General features: G+C 42.4%; 1 protein-coding gene across 1 annotated transcript; it reads left to right on the plus strand.

Annotated features, from left to right (window-relative positions):
• Positions 1-9,127: 9,127 nt before the first annotated feature.
• LOC309628983 (uncharacterized protein) lies at positions 9,128-17,890 on the plus strand (the record flags this gene model as incomplete). Its single annotated transcript, XM_082392570.1, has 2 exons — positions 9,128-11,899; positions 17,415-17,890. The coding sequence occupies exons 1-2, from the start codon at positions 11,818-11,820 to the stop codon at positions 17,888-17,890; spliced, it is 558 nt and encodes a 185-aa protein (XP_082248696.1). The 5' UTR covers positions 9,128-11,817.
• Positions 17,891-19,071: the final 1,181 nt, after the last annotated feature.

Raw genomic sequence — 19,071 nt, forward strand, 5'->3', positions numbered from 1 at the left:
CTTATCTTAGATCTCAACCATCTCCAGCCACGCCAGTCTCTTCCTATTTAATCATCCATCTAATATTTGGGTACCTACTGTATGCTGGTTTCTGTGCTAGGCTCTGGGGCTATCGCATGGAGCAAAACAGAGACAGTCCCTGCCCCTTAAGGCACTCAGGGTCTTGCGGGGGAGACAGACATTGCCCAAAGTTACTAAAATGAATATGTAATTACAAGCTGTAATAGCTATGAAGGAAAAGAGTCAATGCAGTTAAAAAAATAAATAACAAGGATACCTAATTTAGATTGGAGAGAATTAAGGCCCCTGAGAAGGTGATACTTCCACCAAGACCCCAAAAATGAGGCTCAGAGTAGGGAGAAAAGGGCTCCAGACTGGGACTAGCATATACTGATGGTCCTAAGACAGAAGGAGTTTGGGCAAGGAACTGCAAGAAGGACTTAACTAAGAATTTCAGATTGTATTGTAAGAACATGGGGGACCAAAGATTTTAGATTTTATTCTGAGAACATTGGAAAGCCATTGAAGAGTTTTAATCAGAGGAGTGACTGATCTGGTTAAAATGTCAGCATCCGCTTTGCAGAAAATAGAGTAAAACAAGAGTAGAAGCGATAGATATCCTAAGGAGTTGGCTGCAATAGTTCAGGAGAGAAATTATGTTCGTTTGGACGAGGGTGTGACATAGCATTGTCACTGTCACCTCATTAGCCCCAAACCTCTAAAAACAAGATAAATACCAGATGTTTTGTTCTGACTCTGACATTTTTAAGCAGGGAGCAAAAGGCTGGGGGTGGGGGAGTGGGGCAAGATATTAGAAAGATGCTGGGATACATTACAGAATCCAACGAAAATTAACAACTAAGTTTCAGGAAGGGCAGAGACCAGGGCAGCTCTGGAACCTCAGCTGCAGGATTTGCCGTCCTCTTGAGTCTGCTGCCAGCGAGGCAGGCCAGATAGTAGAGTTATGGCTGTGTTGGGGCCTCCCTACTGAGGATTGGGGGTACACCACAAAGAAAGGGGAACTGTGAGCTGGACGCTCATCCTTTCTGGCATTGACTTTGTTATTCATCATTTTCTGTGGCCCCAAATGTTTGTAGATTTACTATACCCTCTAATGGTGTAAAGAGTAGGCATAATTTTTATAGCATCCTGGTTAAAGTGAGGCCCAACCCTACTTCCTTTTTCCTTTGAACGTTTGGCTTAGAGGATGGGAGAAGGGGATCAATATGCCCACCACCATATCCTGCTGGCTCTTCTACCTGATCAACTATAGTCCTCTCCCATTTCTGATCTCCAGGGTATCAAACTGTTTGCTTTTAAAGCTTTAGTGAAGCAGCTTCCAGATGGTCCAAGCATTCCAATTATGAGCTTGACGTTCTTGGGATCAAAGATGAATGTGATAAAAAGGAAAGAGAATCTACCTAGCACTAGTATTCTAGGAGCATGGAGAACACGAGGATGTGCTTTGCATATACCCTTGCCTCCCTCAATTCTGTGGACTGCTTCTGGGGGAGGAACAGAAAGCAGAGAGCTGTGCTCTGGTTTTGGATGTACACTTAATACCAGACCAGCGAGGTGAGAGTTCCTGTGTTAAAAGAAACCTTGCGTGGTCAGAAGGTTCTTAGGATGTAGGTGGGAGTTTTAGTGACCAGCCCTCCAAGAGGCTACAGCAGACCAGTAAGACTCAAGCCTGAAACACAGCACAGCACAGATGCCCTGTAACCATTAGGCAACAAGCCCTAGGAAAGTCCTGTCCTTTTCTCTCACAACTCCTGCAATTTCTCACCTGTTTTCCCTTTAAACAGTGATGCCTGTAGTTCCCAAATGGTTTTATTTTCCCACTGTCCCACTGCAGGAACAGCCAGACTCCTGGCTTCGCCTTCAAGCTCCTGTTCCCACAGCAAGCACAAAACAGCACTAGCAGCGGTAAAGGGAAAACAGAGCAGTAAAAGGCACCTCTCTCTCCTCTGCCCCTCACTTCCCAGCCTTTTTCTACTTAGAACTGAAGAAAGAAATTCAACCTAGATGCCAACAATGGGTCTGTCTACACAGAGGTCTAAAAGAAGAGTTGTATATGTCTCTCTTAACCACTGGAAGCCCTCAGCCACAGAGCTAACGAAAAGAAAGTCCTGACAAGGTGAAAAGCAAGAATGAGGCCTGCAGAGGTAAAGGGAAAAACAGAGCGTCCCCTTTCTCTCTCTTTCTCTCCCTCCCTCTCCCTCTCTTTCTTCGTTATTTAATAATATTTAAATGTAGTTTTCTGATACATTCACATACTTAAAACCCATAGAAAGATATACAATGAAAAGTCCCTCCCATTTCTGTAGCCATGTGCCCTGTTTCTGCCTCACCCCCTTCGGTAGCCACTCATGACTTTTCTTTTTATCCTTACAGAGTTTCTTTATGCAAATACAAGCAAAATATATATATATATATATAAAATCTCCTATTCTTCACACTTCTTTAAAAACTAGCATACTGTATACACATTTCTGTCTCTTGCTTTTTTTCTCCCTAACAGTATAATATCTTAGAGAATTTTCTATATCACTACATGAAGAGTTTCTATATTCTTTTTTATAGCTGCACATTTTCCATTATATGGATAGGTTATAATTGATTCAACCATTTACCTATTGAGGGACATTTAAGTTGTTTCCAATCTTTTACTAATACAAACAACGCTACAGTGAAAAACCTGGTCATATGGCATTTCACATGGGTGCAAGCATATCCGTAGGATAAATTATCCAAAGTGGAATAGCTGGCACAAAAGATTCGTGCATTTGTAATTTTGATAAATGTTGCCAAGTTGCCCTCCATAGTGGGAATAAGGAGATTGGGGCAGTGGGAAGGACAGAAAGCATTACTGTGGAGTCATACTCCCCTGCCTAAGACTCACCAGTATTTCTCTCCCCATAAGATAAAGTTTGGTTTCTTCTCCTGGCACGTAAAGGACCTTCAATACATGACCACACTTTAGCTTCATGGCCTGATCTCCTGCCATTCCCTGAACTACTAGCAGTTTCCTAAATACACCTTGATCTTTCCTCCTTTAAAGAACTAACTCAGCTATATCACAGCGTTCCCTGCCTGCATTCTATGATACCCACCCACTGTGAGCCCTTGGCACTCTCTCTAAACCTCCTGTTAGAGCACTTCTCACACAATCTTGTTATTTAGTATTTTCCCAAATAGAACAAACAAACAAGTAAATGAATGGAGTGAATGAATGAATGTAAGGAATTGCCTGTTCTGTGTGGAGGCAAGTGGACAGATGAAATGACCCTTCAAGGGTCTTCCTGACAAGGATTGCCTTTGCTACAGCAGTGGTCTTTCCTGTCCTCTTTAATCACCCTAAGCTCATTAGTGTTCCCTCTGCAAAATCCCAATGATATCCCCAAGGACCCCACACGAGCCCTTCCAAATTAAGCCAGAAGAACCCATGCTGAGGTCTTAGGTAGAAAGGAGGCCCTGACAGGGTCAACCCATATTGGGGTCCTGTAGTCAGATGAATTTAGCCAGTTTTCCTCTTTGCCACATGGATCTCTGTAATGACTGTTCTTTACCTTTTTACTACCAGCAGGAGCAGGTCTGATTTCTTCCAACCAAAAGAGCCTGAACTCACCCGAATCTGAGATGAATATGAAGCCAACTGACCCTGGGGCTCTCTAGTCTCACTGCACAATTTGTCTTTAGGGTGTCCCTGCTGTTTTCCCCCAGATCAGGGATCCGCAGGGGACTCTACTACAGACAATTCTGTGGGTGCCCACCCCCTCAGAGTCTATGTGGGTTCAACTATTCATAATAGTTGGGTTCAACAAATAGACAGGACTCTTCCTGGAGAGTGAGAGAACCACTTGGGAAACATTCTGTTCTTGATAGTTTTTCCCTCTCTGCCTGTCAGTGGGAACAAGAATGATCAGAAGTACATTGTAGGACATGGGGCAGGATTGTTCTGACCTTGCCTCTGATTACCTCCCGTCTTAGCTTTCTTATCTCTTTTCTTGCCAGCAAATATCTACAGTGATTACTTTCCCAAATATTGAAGTGATGAAAGTGTCCTCATCTCCCTTCTCCTCCCTCAGCTTTGTCTGCGACTGTTTCTGTTTTGTCCAACAGCCATTATTAGAGTAGATAACATTCCAAATGTACTTCACTCACTTTATTATTAAACTGCCAGCTTTTCCTTGCCAGGGACTAAACCAGGAGATACAAAGATATTTATATGTCCTAAAAATACCCTAGGTATTTAAAAATTGTTATGTCTACAAGGTAAGCTGAGAGAAGAATGATAAAGCTGTGTGAAAGACTGCTGAAGTTGATAGAGTATCCAAATGTTTTCCAACCAGAGATTAAAAAAAAAAAAATAGCTTACAGTACAGAATCTTTACTTGTTCTGAGGTTCTTTGTTTATTACAAACTAGGTGTGGTTCAAGGAAGCCAAAGCTTGAGATCCAGCAAGTTCTCAAACTTCTCTTCCCAACATTTAACTTAGACTTGAGATCTTCATAGGCCAAGAGTGAGAAGACTGTTCAACAGGGGAAAAGAAAAAGGGCCACTGAGTTACATTGCCAGCCCAGCATTCATTCATTCATTTATTCATTCATTCATCTATCCATCCATCCATCCCAGATAAACATCTATTGAATATTTACTATGTTTCTGTGTTCCAGACACCAGGCCAGATCTGGAATACAAAGAATCATAGAACATTGTTTCAAAAGATGTTTACAGAAGCGTAATTTATGAGAGTACAAAGTTAATGGAAAATATCCCAAAGTAGATGCAATCATTAAAATGATGGTTATAAAGACCAGGATGGTAACATGAAAAAAACCTTATAACACAATGTTATATGAAAAAAAAGAGAAAAAGTTTATGTCAAATATTTATGAGTCCATACTAATAAATAAATAATTGAATAAATAAATAAATTGGGAAGAAGAGACAAATCTTCCTGACAGAATTCCAAACAATATATGTAAATCCTATGCCCCTCCAGGAGGTGGAGCTTAATCCCCTCTCCCCATGAGGGTGGACTGGAATTAGTGATTTGCTTTTAAAAAAAGAGCATGGCACGGAGCAACCAGGCCCATGAGCCACAATTACTGAGCCTGCGTGTCTGGAGCCTGTGCTCCGCAACAAGAGAGGCCGCGATAGTGAGAGGCCCACGCACCGCGATGAAGAGTGGCCCGCACTTGCCACAACTGGAGAAAGCCCTCGCACAGAAACGAAGATCCAACACAGCCACAAATAAATAAATAAATAAATAAAATTAAACTTAAAAAAAAAAAAAGCATGGAAATAGAGAAATAGCAGCTGTACAATGGACAAAGCTGGCCAACACTACCTTAACCAAGTGATCAAGGTTAATATCACCAGGGGTGCCGTTTGGATATTATGCACCCCTGTGATGAGATGGGCACATCGCCACGTGGTATTTCCAAAAACCCATTGCCCCAGTCTAATCATGAGAAAAACATAATGCAAACCCAATTTGAGGGACGTTCTACAAAATACCTGAACAGTACTCCTCAAAACTATCAAAGTCATGAAAAACAAGAGACTGAGTAACTATCACAGACCAAAAGAACCTAAGGAGACATGACGACTAAATGCAATGCGCTATCCTAGATTGGATCCTGGAACAGAAAAAAGGACATTACTGGCAAAACCAGTAAAATCTGAATAAAGTCTAGAGTTTAGTTAAAAACAATGTACTAATGTTAGTTTCTTAGTCTTGAAAGATGTAAGATGGTGACATTAGAGAAAACTGAAATTGGATGAGGGGTATATAAGAACTCACATACTGTCTTTGCAACTTTCCTATAAATCTAAAATTGTTCCAAAATAAGTTTATATATAGGCAAGTATATATACCCCCTTATTGCAATTATAGAAAAACATTCATGGAAAGAAAAATACACATGGGAAGAGAAAGAAATACATAAAAGTAAGTGTAGCTCTGCAGAAATGATGGAACTATGGAGTGATTTTTTTCCTTTTTATCTGCCTATTGAAATATCTGTAAAGTGGTCATATTATTTTTTATAATTTAAAGAGTTCACTTTGGTTTGGTTTGGTTTTAGGGAAAAAATTCTTTCCCTTCAAATGCAGAGGGAATGTACAAAAGTATATAGATACTGGAGGGGGGGTCAAGATAGCTGTTGCTTTAAAATACCCCCAAATATTATTCTGCACAAGATGCGCTGACCCACATTGGCCCAGAAAACCTGGAGAGCTCCTTCTTTCTTCTTCTTTTTTTCCTTCCAGTTTTGTCCTTCCTTCTTTATCTCCCCGCCTCATATGCAGTTCCTCTGAGAACTGGTGCCTCTGTCCAGCCCTTCTGTCCTGAGAGCACACAGGGAGAGGACACCTTGGAGTTGCCAGGGACAGAGCCAGGGACAGAGCCAGGGACAGAGACAAGGGATAAGATAAGAGCCAGGGACAGAGACAAGGCTAGTGGGAATCAGGAAAACTCTCTTGAGGTTTTAGAGTGGAAGGTCCAGACAATGACCATCTGGACAGTTCTCCAAAGGCTTCTAGGATTCCAGCTATTGCAGAGACTACAAACAGCACTATTTGACTCTGGCATGGAGCTCCCATCAGCACCTGTGAGCAGAAACCATTCCTTTGTTTGCACTTGACCATACCATACCCCTTTTGGACCCAAGTAGAAGTAAAGTCTTTAAAGGCAAAGAGTTTACCAGCCAGACAGAAATATTTATCCAGCTTGCCTTCTTTCCATAATATGCCAGTCAAAGATCCCAGAGAACAGATAGATAGAGCAAGCCTTCTTTTTAGTTCTTAATTAACGTCACCCACCCACCCCCAAAAAATTACCAGAAATAAGTTCATTTTTTTAAACCTCTGACCAAGGAGTGGGCACATGGATCAAGCTGGATTGCCTGAACTCTTTCCCTAGTCTTGGAACCTTGAGCAAATAAGACGATGACCAAAAAAGTAAGTGGGCAGGCACTTTCTCATTCTAGCATGGTGAAGAGACTGTCATTCCTCTCTCCTGGATTCTGGGGCTGCCAGTTTCGTATCCTGTTCTGAGTCCAGTTTTTTAGCTTTCCCTTCAAATCTTTTTAGTACATTCCTTTTTCTTAAGGTAGCAGGAGCCAGTTTCTGTTGCTGGCAAGCAAAAAACCTTGGTATAGGCAGTGAAAGGGCCACAGTGACAAATTATGCAATTAAATATTGGCTTTACTTGTCTGACTTAAACTGATCCAGATCATGGATGTGTGATTCTTTTCATCTACCATGTAAATGACTCAGTGCTTGGATGCAGTTCCTGCCCTTTAGAAATTTACAGCTTAGTTATAATATAGGATGTACACAAATGAAATCATTACATATGGATTTTTTACTGTGTGCTGAACACTATTCTAAAGTTTTTACATGTATGACTCATTTAATCCTCCCAACTACCCTATGAAGTAGATACCATTATCATTTCCATTCTATAAAGAAGTAATTGAGGCACAGAGAGTTTAAATAACTTGCCCAAAGTGACAAAGCTAGTAAACAATGGAGCCTGGATCTAAATACAGCCAGTCTAGTTACAAAAATCCCACTCTTAACAACTATGTTATATGGGAATGAATGTTAAAGACAGAGTTCTGGAAGGTCAGAGAAGGGGGAGATCAATGTGGCCAGAGTGATCAGGGGAGGCCTCAAGGGCCTCTTGGTTCTGGAGCTGGGTGGGAGGCAGCGTGGTATTTAATCTGAGAGGAGGGAGAAGGGCCTTCTGGGACAGAGGAGGGTCAATGCAGCAGGAGCAAAAACACAAAGCTGAAACTGAAAACGGTGTTTAGACAACTATGAGACATATAGAGAAGGGGGTCTTTTGGAAAGCGTTCAAGGAACAACTGGATAGTTAGTGGGGAGGTCAGACCATAAAGGGCCTTGAATGACAGGTCAACCACTATGACTTTACCCTACAATGAGGGCCCCTGCAGCTTTTACAGGGAATAACATTTGGGAACATTTTTTTGTTACAGAAAATTGAAAGCATACACAAAGATATTGAGAGTAGAATACTGAACCCCCGTGTATCCTTTATGCAGCTTCAGCAATTATCAGCTCACAGTCAACTGTGTTTCGTCTATACTCCCACCCTCTACCCCTATCAAGATTATTTTGAAGCAAATCTCAGACATTAATTCTTCTGTACATACTTCAGTTTATGTAAAAAATCCCAAGGAATCTATTTTTAAAAACCCTCCTAGAACTAATGAGTTTAGCAATGTAGCAGGATATAAGATAAACATACAAAAGTCAATTGCACTTCTGTATACTAGCAATGAACACGTGGACACCAAAATTAAAAATACCATAACACTAAAAAAAGAAAGAAAGAAAAAGAAACACTTAGGTGTAAATCAAACAAAATATGTACAGGATTTGTATGCAGCAAGTACAAATTTCGGATGAAAGGTATCAAAGAAGATCTAAATGAATGGAGAGGTATATTATGTTCATGGATTGGAAGAGTCAACATAGTAAAGATGTCAGTTATCTCCAAATTTATATACAGACTTAATGCAAATCCTATCAAAATTTCAGCAAGATTTTTTTGTTTTATGGACAAGGTTATTCTAAAATTTATATGAAAAGACAAAGGATAAGAATAACAAACTATTTTGAAAAAGAAGAAGTAAGTAAGAGGAATCAGTCTACCCAATTTCAAGACATTATATGGTTACAGTGATCAAGAACTGTGTGGTAGGGGCTTCCCTGGTGATGCAGTGGTTAAGAATCCACCTGCCAATGCAGGGGACACGGGTTCGAGCCCTGGTCTGGGAAGATCCCACGTGCCGCGGAGCAGCTAATCCCTTGTGCCACAACTACTGAGCCCATGAGCCTAGAGCCTGTGCTCTGCAACAAGAGAAGCCACCACAATGAGAAGCCCACACACCGCAACGAAGAGTAGCCCCCACTTGCTGCAACTAGAGAAAGCCCGTGTGCAGCAACGAAGACCCAATGCAGCCAAAAATAAAAATAAATAAAATAAATAAATTTATTTTTTTAAAAAAAGAACTGTGTGGTACTGGTGAAGGTGTAGACACAGATCAATGGAACAGAATAGAGAGCCCAGCAATAGACCAACACAAATTATGCCCACCTGATTTTTGACAAAGAAGTGAAAGCAGTTTGATGGAAGAAAGATAGCCCTTTCAACAAATGTTGCTGGAACAATTGGAAATCCACAGACAAAAAAAGATGAACCTTGACTTAGTATCACAGCTATACAAAAATTAACTCAAAATGGATCACAGACTTAAATGTAAAATGTAAAATTATAGAACTTTTAGAAAAAAAAAAAAGAGAAAATCTCAGGATCTGTGGCTAAGCAAAGAATTCTTAGACTTGACACCAAAAGCATGATTTATATAAGGACACATCAAAATAAAAACTTTTTCTCTGCAAAAGACCCTGTTAGGAGGACAAAAACACAAGCTACAAACTGGGAGAAGATATTGCAAACCACACATGCAGTAAAGAGCTAGTACCTAAAATACATAAGGAACTCTCAAAACTCAACAGTAAATGTATGTCAATTATACCTCAATTTTTAATAATTAAAAACTCAACAGTAATAAACAATCCAACTAGAATATGAGCAAAAGATATGAAGAGACATTTCACTGAAAAAGATATACAGATTGTAAATAAGCACATGAAAACATGTTCAATATTACTAGCCATTAGGGAAATGCAAATTTAAACCACAAGATATAACTACATAGCTATCAGAATCACAGAAATTAAAAATAGTAACAATATTAAATATTAAATGTTGGCAAGGATGCAGAGAGACTGTATCACTTGTTTATTGCAGGTGAGAGTATAAAATGGTATAGCCACCCTGGAAAACAGTTTGTCAGTTTCTTATAAGACTAAGCATGCAACTATCCTACAACCCACCAATTTCACCCTTGCACATTTATCTCCAAGAAATAAAAATACATATTCACACAAAAATCCGTGTGTGATGCTAATAGCAGCTTTATTATTCAAAAACTGGAAACAACCCAGATATCATTCTACAGCTGAATAATTTAAAAAAACTATAGTACATCCGTACCTTAAAACATTACTCAGAATTAAAAGGAACAAACTATTGATACATGCAACAACCTGGATGAATCCCCAGAGAGTTATGCTGAGTGAAAAAAAGTCAATCCCCAAACATTCTGCATGATTCCATTTATATAACGTCCTTGAAATGACAAAAGTATAGAAATGGAGAACAGAGTAGTGGTTTCCAGAGGTTAAGGAGAGGGTGGGGGCAGGAGGGAAGTGAATGTGGCTATAAAAGGGCAACAGGAGGGATCCTTGGCAATATTCTGTATCTTTACTCTTTCAATGTTAGCATCCTGTTTGTGATGTTGTATTATAGTTATGCAAGCTATTACCATTGGGGGAAATGGGGTAAAAGGTGTGTGGACTGTCTCTGTATTATTTCTTATAATTGCATGTGTGTCTACAATTATTTCAAATTAAAAGTTTAATTTTAAAAATTGATGTTATAAATTGCCATGAGAAAGAATCAGCAGATGTAATAGGAAAATTCTCCAGGAACTGCAGAAGTTAGAGCAATATGAAAGGGAATTTAAAATAAATATATTAATTTACATGGAAATGGAAAGGGCTAAAAATAGACAAGGAAATGCTAAGAAGAATAATCTTGCTCTAACAGAGATCAAAATGTGTTCTAAAGCTATCATAATTAAGAGAGTGTGGCACTTGTGTAGGAAAAGACAAATTAGAACAACGAAACAAAATGGAAAGTCCATAAATAGATCTATACATATAAGGAAACTTGATATGCCACAGAGGTGGTATCACAAGTCAATAGGGCAGTGATAGATTATTTGGTATATGATTATTTAATACTGGTTATCCATATGAAAAAAAATTATTTTAGATCCACACCTCAAGTCAACACACAAAAAAATTCTAGGTAAAGACCTAATTGGTGGGCTTCCCTGGTGGCACAGTGGTTAAGAATCTGCCTGCCAATGCAGGGGACATGGGTTCGAGCCCTGGGCCGGGAAGATCCCACATGCCGCGGAGCAACTAAGCCCGTGCGCCACAACTACTGAGCCTGCGCTCTAGAGCCCGCGAGCTACAACTACTGAGCCCATGTGCCACAACTACTGAAGCCCACGTGCCTAGAGCCCGTGCTCCGCAACAAGAGAAGCCACCGCAATGAGAAGCCCGCGCACCGCAACAAAGAGTAGCCCCTGCTCGCCACAACTAGAGAAAGCCCGTGCACAGCAACGAAGACCCAATGCAGCCAAAAATAAAATAAAATAAATAAATTTATAAATAAATAATAAATTTAAAAAAATTTTTTAAAAAGACCTAAATGTGAAAAATAAAATTTTATTACTGTTGTGGCTTAAACTGTGTCCCCCCAAAAGATCTGTTCAAGTCCTAACCCTTGGTACCTGTGAATGAGACCTTTATGAAAATAGGGTCTTTGCAGATGAAATCAAGGTAAGATGAGGTTGCAGTCCCTGACAGCAGTCACTGTGGTTTCTCTGATTCTGCTCTTCCCAAAGGCCTGGAAACCCCAGGAGATGGGAGAATTGTTTTTTTGCTGTGTTACCTCTGCTTGGGCAAGCTATTCCAAGCAACTGGGACACCTGTGCCCCTGTCTTGGTGCCACCTCTGCCCCTGCCAGTGACTGCCTAGGTGCCAGCTGGCTCCTCCCTTGGGGTGCAGGTACCAAATGAACTTACCGGGATGGGTGGGTATTAAAAGTCCTGGCCTCGGTCCCTGAAACGCTGTCTCTGCTTGATGCCTGCAGCCATGTGGCTGGTTCTCCTCCTGCTGTGGCTGAGCCCTGCGGCCCCAAACCAGGAGACAGGTGAGAAGCCAGGCTAGCAGGTCAAAGGGACCTGGCCTCTAGTCTCTTTTATTTATTCACGCATTCGTTTAATCAACCATTTTTGTCCCTGGCATGACCCACCTTCTTATGTTCACTAATTCATTAATTAAATAATTCATTTATTCAGACATTTACTAAGCATCTACCAGTGCTTAAGGTGGCTTCTCTGTGTACCCACATTCATATTTATAAGTTGTCCTTGGATGATTCGCTTGGGAAGGTCTGTTTTGGTTGGGGAATCAAGAGGAATGTCCAGAAGAGGTGCCTATGAGTAGAGGCAGCAGGGGGCTCTAGAATGTGCACTGTCAGGGGGTGGGAGCGGTACAGGAGGGAAGGTGGTATGACAAGCCCAGATCCAGATTAATAGGCAGACTCACGGGGCGACTGCCAGGCACCAACCCATTTGGTTTGCTAAAATATTCCTGGAAATCCAATGGGATGGAGAAAGCTGTATCTACCAGAACTTCTTTTGGGAGAAAACTAGATGTCATTGCTAGGAATACTTTTTGTAGGGGTGGGAGCCTCAAGGTGCATGCTTAAGTAATAACAGGTGTGTTAATACATTGCTTGTAAAAAGGACTTCTGAGGAAGGGCGGGGCTTCAGATTTGCCAAGTGGGGTTTGCAATGCTGGGGCTGGAGCAGCATCACTGGGAGCCGGAAAGGGGAGGAGGAGGCTGCCCAGTGCCCCCTTTCCACACCCTTCCCCAGCAGCGCTCACCCTCTTCTCTATAAAACTGTCAAACAGGTGTAAAGAGTGTTGTTCTGGAGGGGTGCCAACTATTAGCATGGGGTTCTTCACCCAGCCTTGTTTGGGGCTGTTCCTGGCCTCACAGCTTGTCACTTCTCCAAGCCTCTTAGTCTGAAGCCAACGAGATGGTCACACAGGAGTCCCTGAGCTACCGCCTCTTCACCAGGAGTCTGTTTCCTGGTGGGCTCACTGCCCCTCCACCAACCCCAGGGCTATCTCCTCTTACCTGTGGTGCAGCACTTACCACACAGTATGATGACATTCTGGTTACTTGTAGTATGATGACGCTCTGTTCACTAGACTGAGCTCTTGGAAGGTGTTTCTTTGGAGGGTTGGGTTGGGCAGGGCAGTGGAATGTATGTCCATGATCCACCATGGTACCCAGCTCAGAGAGTCACTCAATAGAATAAAATGAATAAATGAATGAATGCATGAGTGAGTGAATGGGTGCTTGGTCACCATGGGGTGGACTTCCTTTCCCTTATTGTGCTGTCATTTTTCTGATGGGACCAGTCAGCGCTGTCAGGAACTGTAAATCTGTCCTGGCCTATGGATACCCTGGGAGCTCAAGTGTGAGCCCAAGTCCAATTCAGATCTTTTAAATTAAATTAAGTATAAATTATTTGACACCAGAACTACAGAGATACATTTCCTGCCTTCAACCAATTGGTAGGAAGGCAGATAAACACACCTTCAGAAAGAAGATCATAACAATAATGGAGACAGGGATTAATGCTATGTTAGAAATTGAAATCAATAGATTTTAAGAGTAAGAGGAAAAAGTTAATCCCAGTAAATGTAGTTAATACCTACGTCCCAGCTGGGGGGATGTAGGAAGGCCTCTCAGGATAGATCAAATTTATTTTAAAAAAATTTTTATTACGGAAAATTTGAAACACACAAAAGTAGAGGGGATAGTTAAATGAACCCAATGGACCTGTTGGCTAGCTTGAAAATTATCAACACCAAATTCTTATCCACCATATTAAAAAAATATATAACCACAATACCTTATCAGAGCTGAAATAATTAATTACTACCATTTAATACCTATTAGTGTGCATATTTCTCCAACTGTCAAAAAGTCCTTTTTGCAACTGGCTTATTCGAATCAGGATCCAAACAAGGTCCACACATACATTTAGCTGTTATATTCTTGTCTCTTTATATCAGCTCTCTTCCTTTTTTTTCATGCTGTTTATTTGTTGAAGAAACCAGGTCATTTGTCCTGTAGACTGTCCTGAATTCTGGATTTGTCTGAATGGATCCTTGTGGGTGTTCCTCTGTCCCCTGCACGTCCTGAAATCTGGTAGTTAAGGTTCATTTCTTTTGGTGAGTATATTCTGTAGGTGAGGCTATGTACTACTTATTGCATGGAGAAGGAGACAGGCAATGTCTAGTCATCTCACTACTACTGGTGTTAAACTTGATCAGCCAAATGCGTCCGTTTGTAGGTCCATCATAAAAGTTCCCCCTCGACCTTTCTCTAATGGTTTTAGCTTCCACTGATGATTGTTGCCTAGATCCATTTTTTCATTAAGGATTGCCATATGGTGGTTTTCTAATTCTACCATTGCTTCAAATTGCATTTGTTAGCTGGAGTTCTTCTATAAAGAAGACCTTTCCCTTGTCAACTATTTGGTTTGTGTGGAAAGACTGGATAAATGATTCTTCATTTATCACTCCCAAAATAAAGAGCTGGTTCGTTAGCAACCCTGGGAAGGTTGAATTTAATCATGACCTTGAAGGATAAGAATGTTTTCTTCTAGTGGCTATGAGAGGGAAAGGCCTTCCAATCAGAGGAAACAGCTTGACTAAAGGCTCAAAAGCAGGAATATGCAGGATGTTTAGAGAATGGCAGAGAGCAGTGGCAAGTGCAACCAAAGGCTTTTTGAAAGAAAAAGCCCTGAGCCTGATGTGGTGGGAAAAGCAGGGGGAAAGTCAAGATTGCTGGTTCCACTCCCAGCTCTGTCACCCAGTCACTGCTTGTGGACACTGCTTTTCCATTTTTAGATCAGTGTCTTTCAAACTTTTCTGGCCACAGTCCACATTAATAGAGATATTTTACACTGTGATCCAGTACTTACATACATGTATAGAAAAGCACAAAAATTTCAAAAAGAACCCCAAGCAACTTACACTTCTATATACAATATACAATATATGTGGATATTTTGTATCCTATCCTATCCTATGCTATCCTATCCTATTCCACCCCACCCCACTCCACTCCACGCCACTCCACTCCATCCCAAACTGTTAAATGCTGGTCATGACCACTGACTTGATCTCTGACCCCCAAATGGGGTACCGCCCTCATTTGGATGGTCCCTGGGGCTCTTTGCCAGCACCAATCCTTTGATTGTTTCCTGGTCTTGGTGACAACCTGACACTGAACCAGGCACTTGGGAAGGGGGATGATATGAGAATGGAAACTGATCATTTGCAGGAGGCTCCTGAGTAGAACATGAGGCAGAAGCCAGACCAGACTCAGAGGCCACCATTCCAGCCCAGCCCACCATCACCTTGAGAAATCTGACCTCCCTGGGCCACTGCCCCCTTTTCACCAGACACCTACCTGCTGGCCCCTGTTTCCACAACAGGCTGGGTTAGCCACACCTGGCCCCGCATACCCTCAGAGGCCCGATCCCTGCTGATCCTTTCAACTTTGGAAGGTTGTCAGGCTTATCCCTAAACAAAGCCCCAGGCAGGTGCTAACCTAACAGGAGGCAATTGGGAAGGTCAAGGTAAAGTAAAGGGAAAACAACATCGAGAGTCCTGGGCATGAGAGTACCTGGGGCCCCTTCTGACCTGAGCCTCAGACTCACCAGGTTACCTGGGCCACGGTCCCTACCTGCCAATGTCTTGTTTTCCTTATGTCTTAAAGAAGATGAACCCCCTCATCTTGTAGTGGATAAGGAATGATCAGATAATAACTGAGTTGAGGGCTTCCCTGGTGGCGCAGTGGTTGAGAATCCGCCTGCCAATGCAGGGGACACGGGTTCAAGCCCTGGTCCGGGAAGATCCCACATGCCGCATAGCAACTAAGCCCGTGTGCCACAACTACTGAGCCTGTGCTCTAGAGCCCGCGAGCCACGACTACTGAGCCCGCATGCCACAACTACTGAAGCCTGCATGCCTAGAGTCCGTGCTCCACAGCAAGAGAAGCCACCGCAATGAGAAGCCCAGGCACCGCAACGAAGAGTAGCCCTGTCTCACTGCAACTAGAGAAAGCCCCGTGTGCATCAACGAAGACCCAGTGCAACCACAAATAAAATAAGTAAGATAAATAAATTAAAATAATAATAATAATAATTGAGTTGAGCACCTTGGGGAAATGGTAGGAATTGGGGTTGGTGAAACTGTTTTGTGAATAGCGACCTTGGAGAACTTCCTCTGACTTTGTGGGGTTTTTCTACGTCCCTCTTCTCACAACTCTTCTGTCGTTTTCTCTATTGCCTCTGTGTCTTCCTTGCTGTCACTCCCCTGTCACACTCTTCTTTTTGTCTCTCTTCTTGCTCACTCTTCTCTCTTAGCTCTGTCTCTCTCCTTTTAATAACAACTTTATTGAGATACAATTCACATAATGTAAAAGTCATCCTTTTAAAATATACAATTCAATGGTTTTTAGTATATTCACAGAGTTGTGCAACCAACACTATTACCTAAGTTTAGAACATTTCATCACCTCCCAAAGAAGCGCCGTACCCATTAACAGTCACCCCCTTATTCACCACACCTCCCACCCCTGGCAGCCATTAATCTACTGTCTATGGATTTGCCTGTTCTAGACATTTCACAGAAATAGAATCATATAATACATGGCCTTTTGTGGCTGACTTCTTTCGTTTAGCATAATATTTTCAAGGTTCATCCATGTTGTAGCATGCATCAGCATTGAATTCATTTTTATGGCTGAATGATATTCCACTGTGTAGAAATTCCATATTTTGTTTTATCCACTCATCAGTTAATGGACATTTGAATTATTTCCACTTTTTTGCTATTGTGGATATTGTTTCTATGAACATTTATGTACAGGATTTTATGTGAACATATATTTTCAATTCTTTTAAGTATATACCCAGAAGTGGATTTGCTGGGTCATAGGGTAACTCTACATTTAACATTCTGAGGAACTGCCAAACAATTTTTCAAAGTGGCTGCACCATTTTACATTTCCGCTAGCAATGTGTGGGGTTCCAATTTCTCCACATCCTCACCAACACTTGTTTTTGTTTTCATTTGAGCCATCCTAGTGGATGTAGAGTGGTAACTCATTGTGATTTTAATTTGCATTTTCCTGATGATTAGTGATGTTGAGCACCCTTTTATGTGCTTATTGGCCATTTGTGTATCTTCTTTGGATATATTCTTTGCTCATTTTAAAATTGGGTTATTTGTCTTTTTATGTTGTTGAGTTTGTGAGAGTTATTTACATATTCTGAATAAAATTCTCTTATTGCATATATGATTTGCAGATGTTTTCCCATCCCATGGGTTGTCTTTTCACTTTCTTGATAGTATCCTTAGAAGCCCAAAACTTTGATCAAGTCTACTTTATCTATTCTTTCTGTTGTCACTTACGCTTTTGGTGTCATACCTGAAAAACTACTGCTTAATCCAAGGTCATGACAATATCTAGAGTTTTACAGTTTTAACTCTTACATTTAGATTTGTGATCCATTTTCAGTTAATTTTTATATATGGTGTGAGGTAGAGGTCCAAATTCATTCTTTTGCCTATGGATATCTAGTTGTCCCAGCACCATTTGTTAAATCTGTCTCTTTTTAATGTCCCTTTTTCTCCAGGCAGCTGCTCCCAACCCCAGCCCCTCTGCTGCCTTGGAATGGATCACCACTGCAGGAGAGGAAGCTGCTACTGTGATGAATTCTGCCATGTGGTACCAGACTGCTGCCCGGATCACCATGCCCTCGGCAACACTGGTAACTCACGTGCAGGCTCCTTTCCACCCCCAGCAGAGCTGGATGCTGTGATTGACAGAGGCAAGCCCTTTGCACGTACTTCAGGCCAAGGCCAGGGTGTGGACTGGATGGCTTCTAAGGTCCCGGACATTCCCGAGATCCTGGCATTCTGTCCATTTCATATCAAAAGTGCCTACACATTCCTCCCGCTTTCTTTCCCCACTGCTCCTTGCCACCTGCGGCTCCCCTCTGAGCCACTTTTGCAGGTCCCACAAGGAGAGGTTCAGCTGTTGGTGACTGGGGAATAGGGTGGCTGTGTTGCACCCAACTGTCCCCGCTTCTCTTGCAGTACAGATGCCTCTTGACCTGTCCCATGTAGACTTCTGAGGGCAGACAGGGGTCTGCAGAGAGGTGCTGGGGGTATTGGGCAGCAGCAGGGGGTGGGAGGCAGGGATGAGGACAGGAGCTTTCACCTGTGTTTTTCCGCTCCTCGAACTACCAGCATGGTGCTGCAGGTGGTGCTGAGGAAGGAGAACCCGCCCAAGCCCTGCCAGAAGCAATCTAGACTGGATGCAGAGCATGGTGAGTGCCCTGGAGATGCTCCTAGAAGGGGTGGCAACCTGCTCCTGCCTCCCTGGCCTCCAAGCCCCAAAGTCAAGGAGCAATTACCAAAGGGGGCAAAGAGCCTGAGCTGGGCGCAGCACCACTGCAGCCGCGGTTTTAGGGTAGAAGCCAGGGTTCCTGCCCATGAACCCTGACACTGCATTTCATATAATTCTCATGTGTCATGAAGTAATAGTCTTCTTTTGACTTTTTTCAACCATTTAAAAGTGTAAAAAACATTATTAACTTGTGATCTATACCAAAAACCAGCAGCAAGACAGATGTGGTCCACAGACTGTGGTTTGCTGCTCTCTGCCCTAAATCATCCTCTGTTCTTTATTTTCCTTTTGTGTCCCGGCTTCAGCCCTGACATGTCCAGCTCTCTGCACAGCACTGGAGGAGAGCCCTCAGCCCCCACCCTAGCATATTACAGCGTTGGGCAGAAAGAAAGGCAGCACAGCACAATGGAAAGAGCTTGGACTTGGGAGCCAGATAGATCTGGGTTCAAATCCTGGCTGACCTCAAGCCTTCAGTCTTCTGAGCCTTTCCGAGCCTCCCTTTCCTCATCTGTGTCCTAGAGCTTGCCTTGTAGGGCCGTTGTGGAAGGGCCTGGTTCTTGGTGGATGAACAAGAGAGAGCGGTTATTTGGGGAAATGTAAATAAGCTGGAGAGGGAACAGGCCTTCGCTTACTGCTCACTTAGGTCTGGCAGCTTCTCCAAACCAGCCGCTCTCCATTTCCATGAAGGGACTCAAGAAGACAGCCTGACGCCTCCCTGAAGCTCCTCCCCCACTCGGTGCCAGCAGGGCCCTGGAACAAAGCTCAGCCTCCCCTCCTGGGGCCATGATCACTGGGCCCAGGGGTGCTTGTCTCCCAGCTGCCACCCT

The sequence above is a fragment of the Balaenoptera borealis genome (genome assembly GCF_965194805.1).
Source record: "Balaenoptera borealis genome assembly, chromosome: 5".
Taxonomy (NCBI): domain Eukaryota; kingdom Metazoa; phylum Chordata; class Mammalia; order Artiodactyla; family Balaenopteridae; genus Balaenoptera; species Balaenoptera borealis.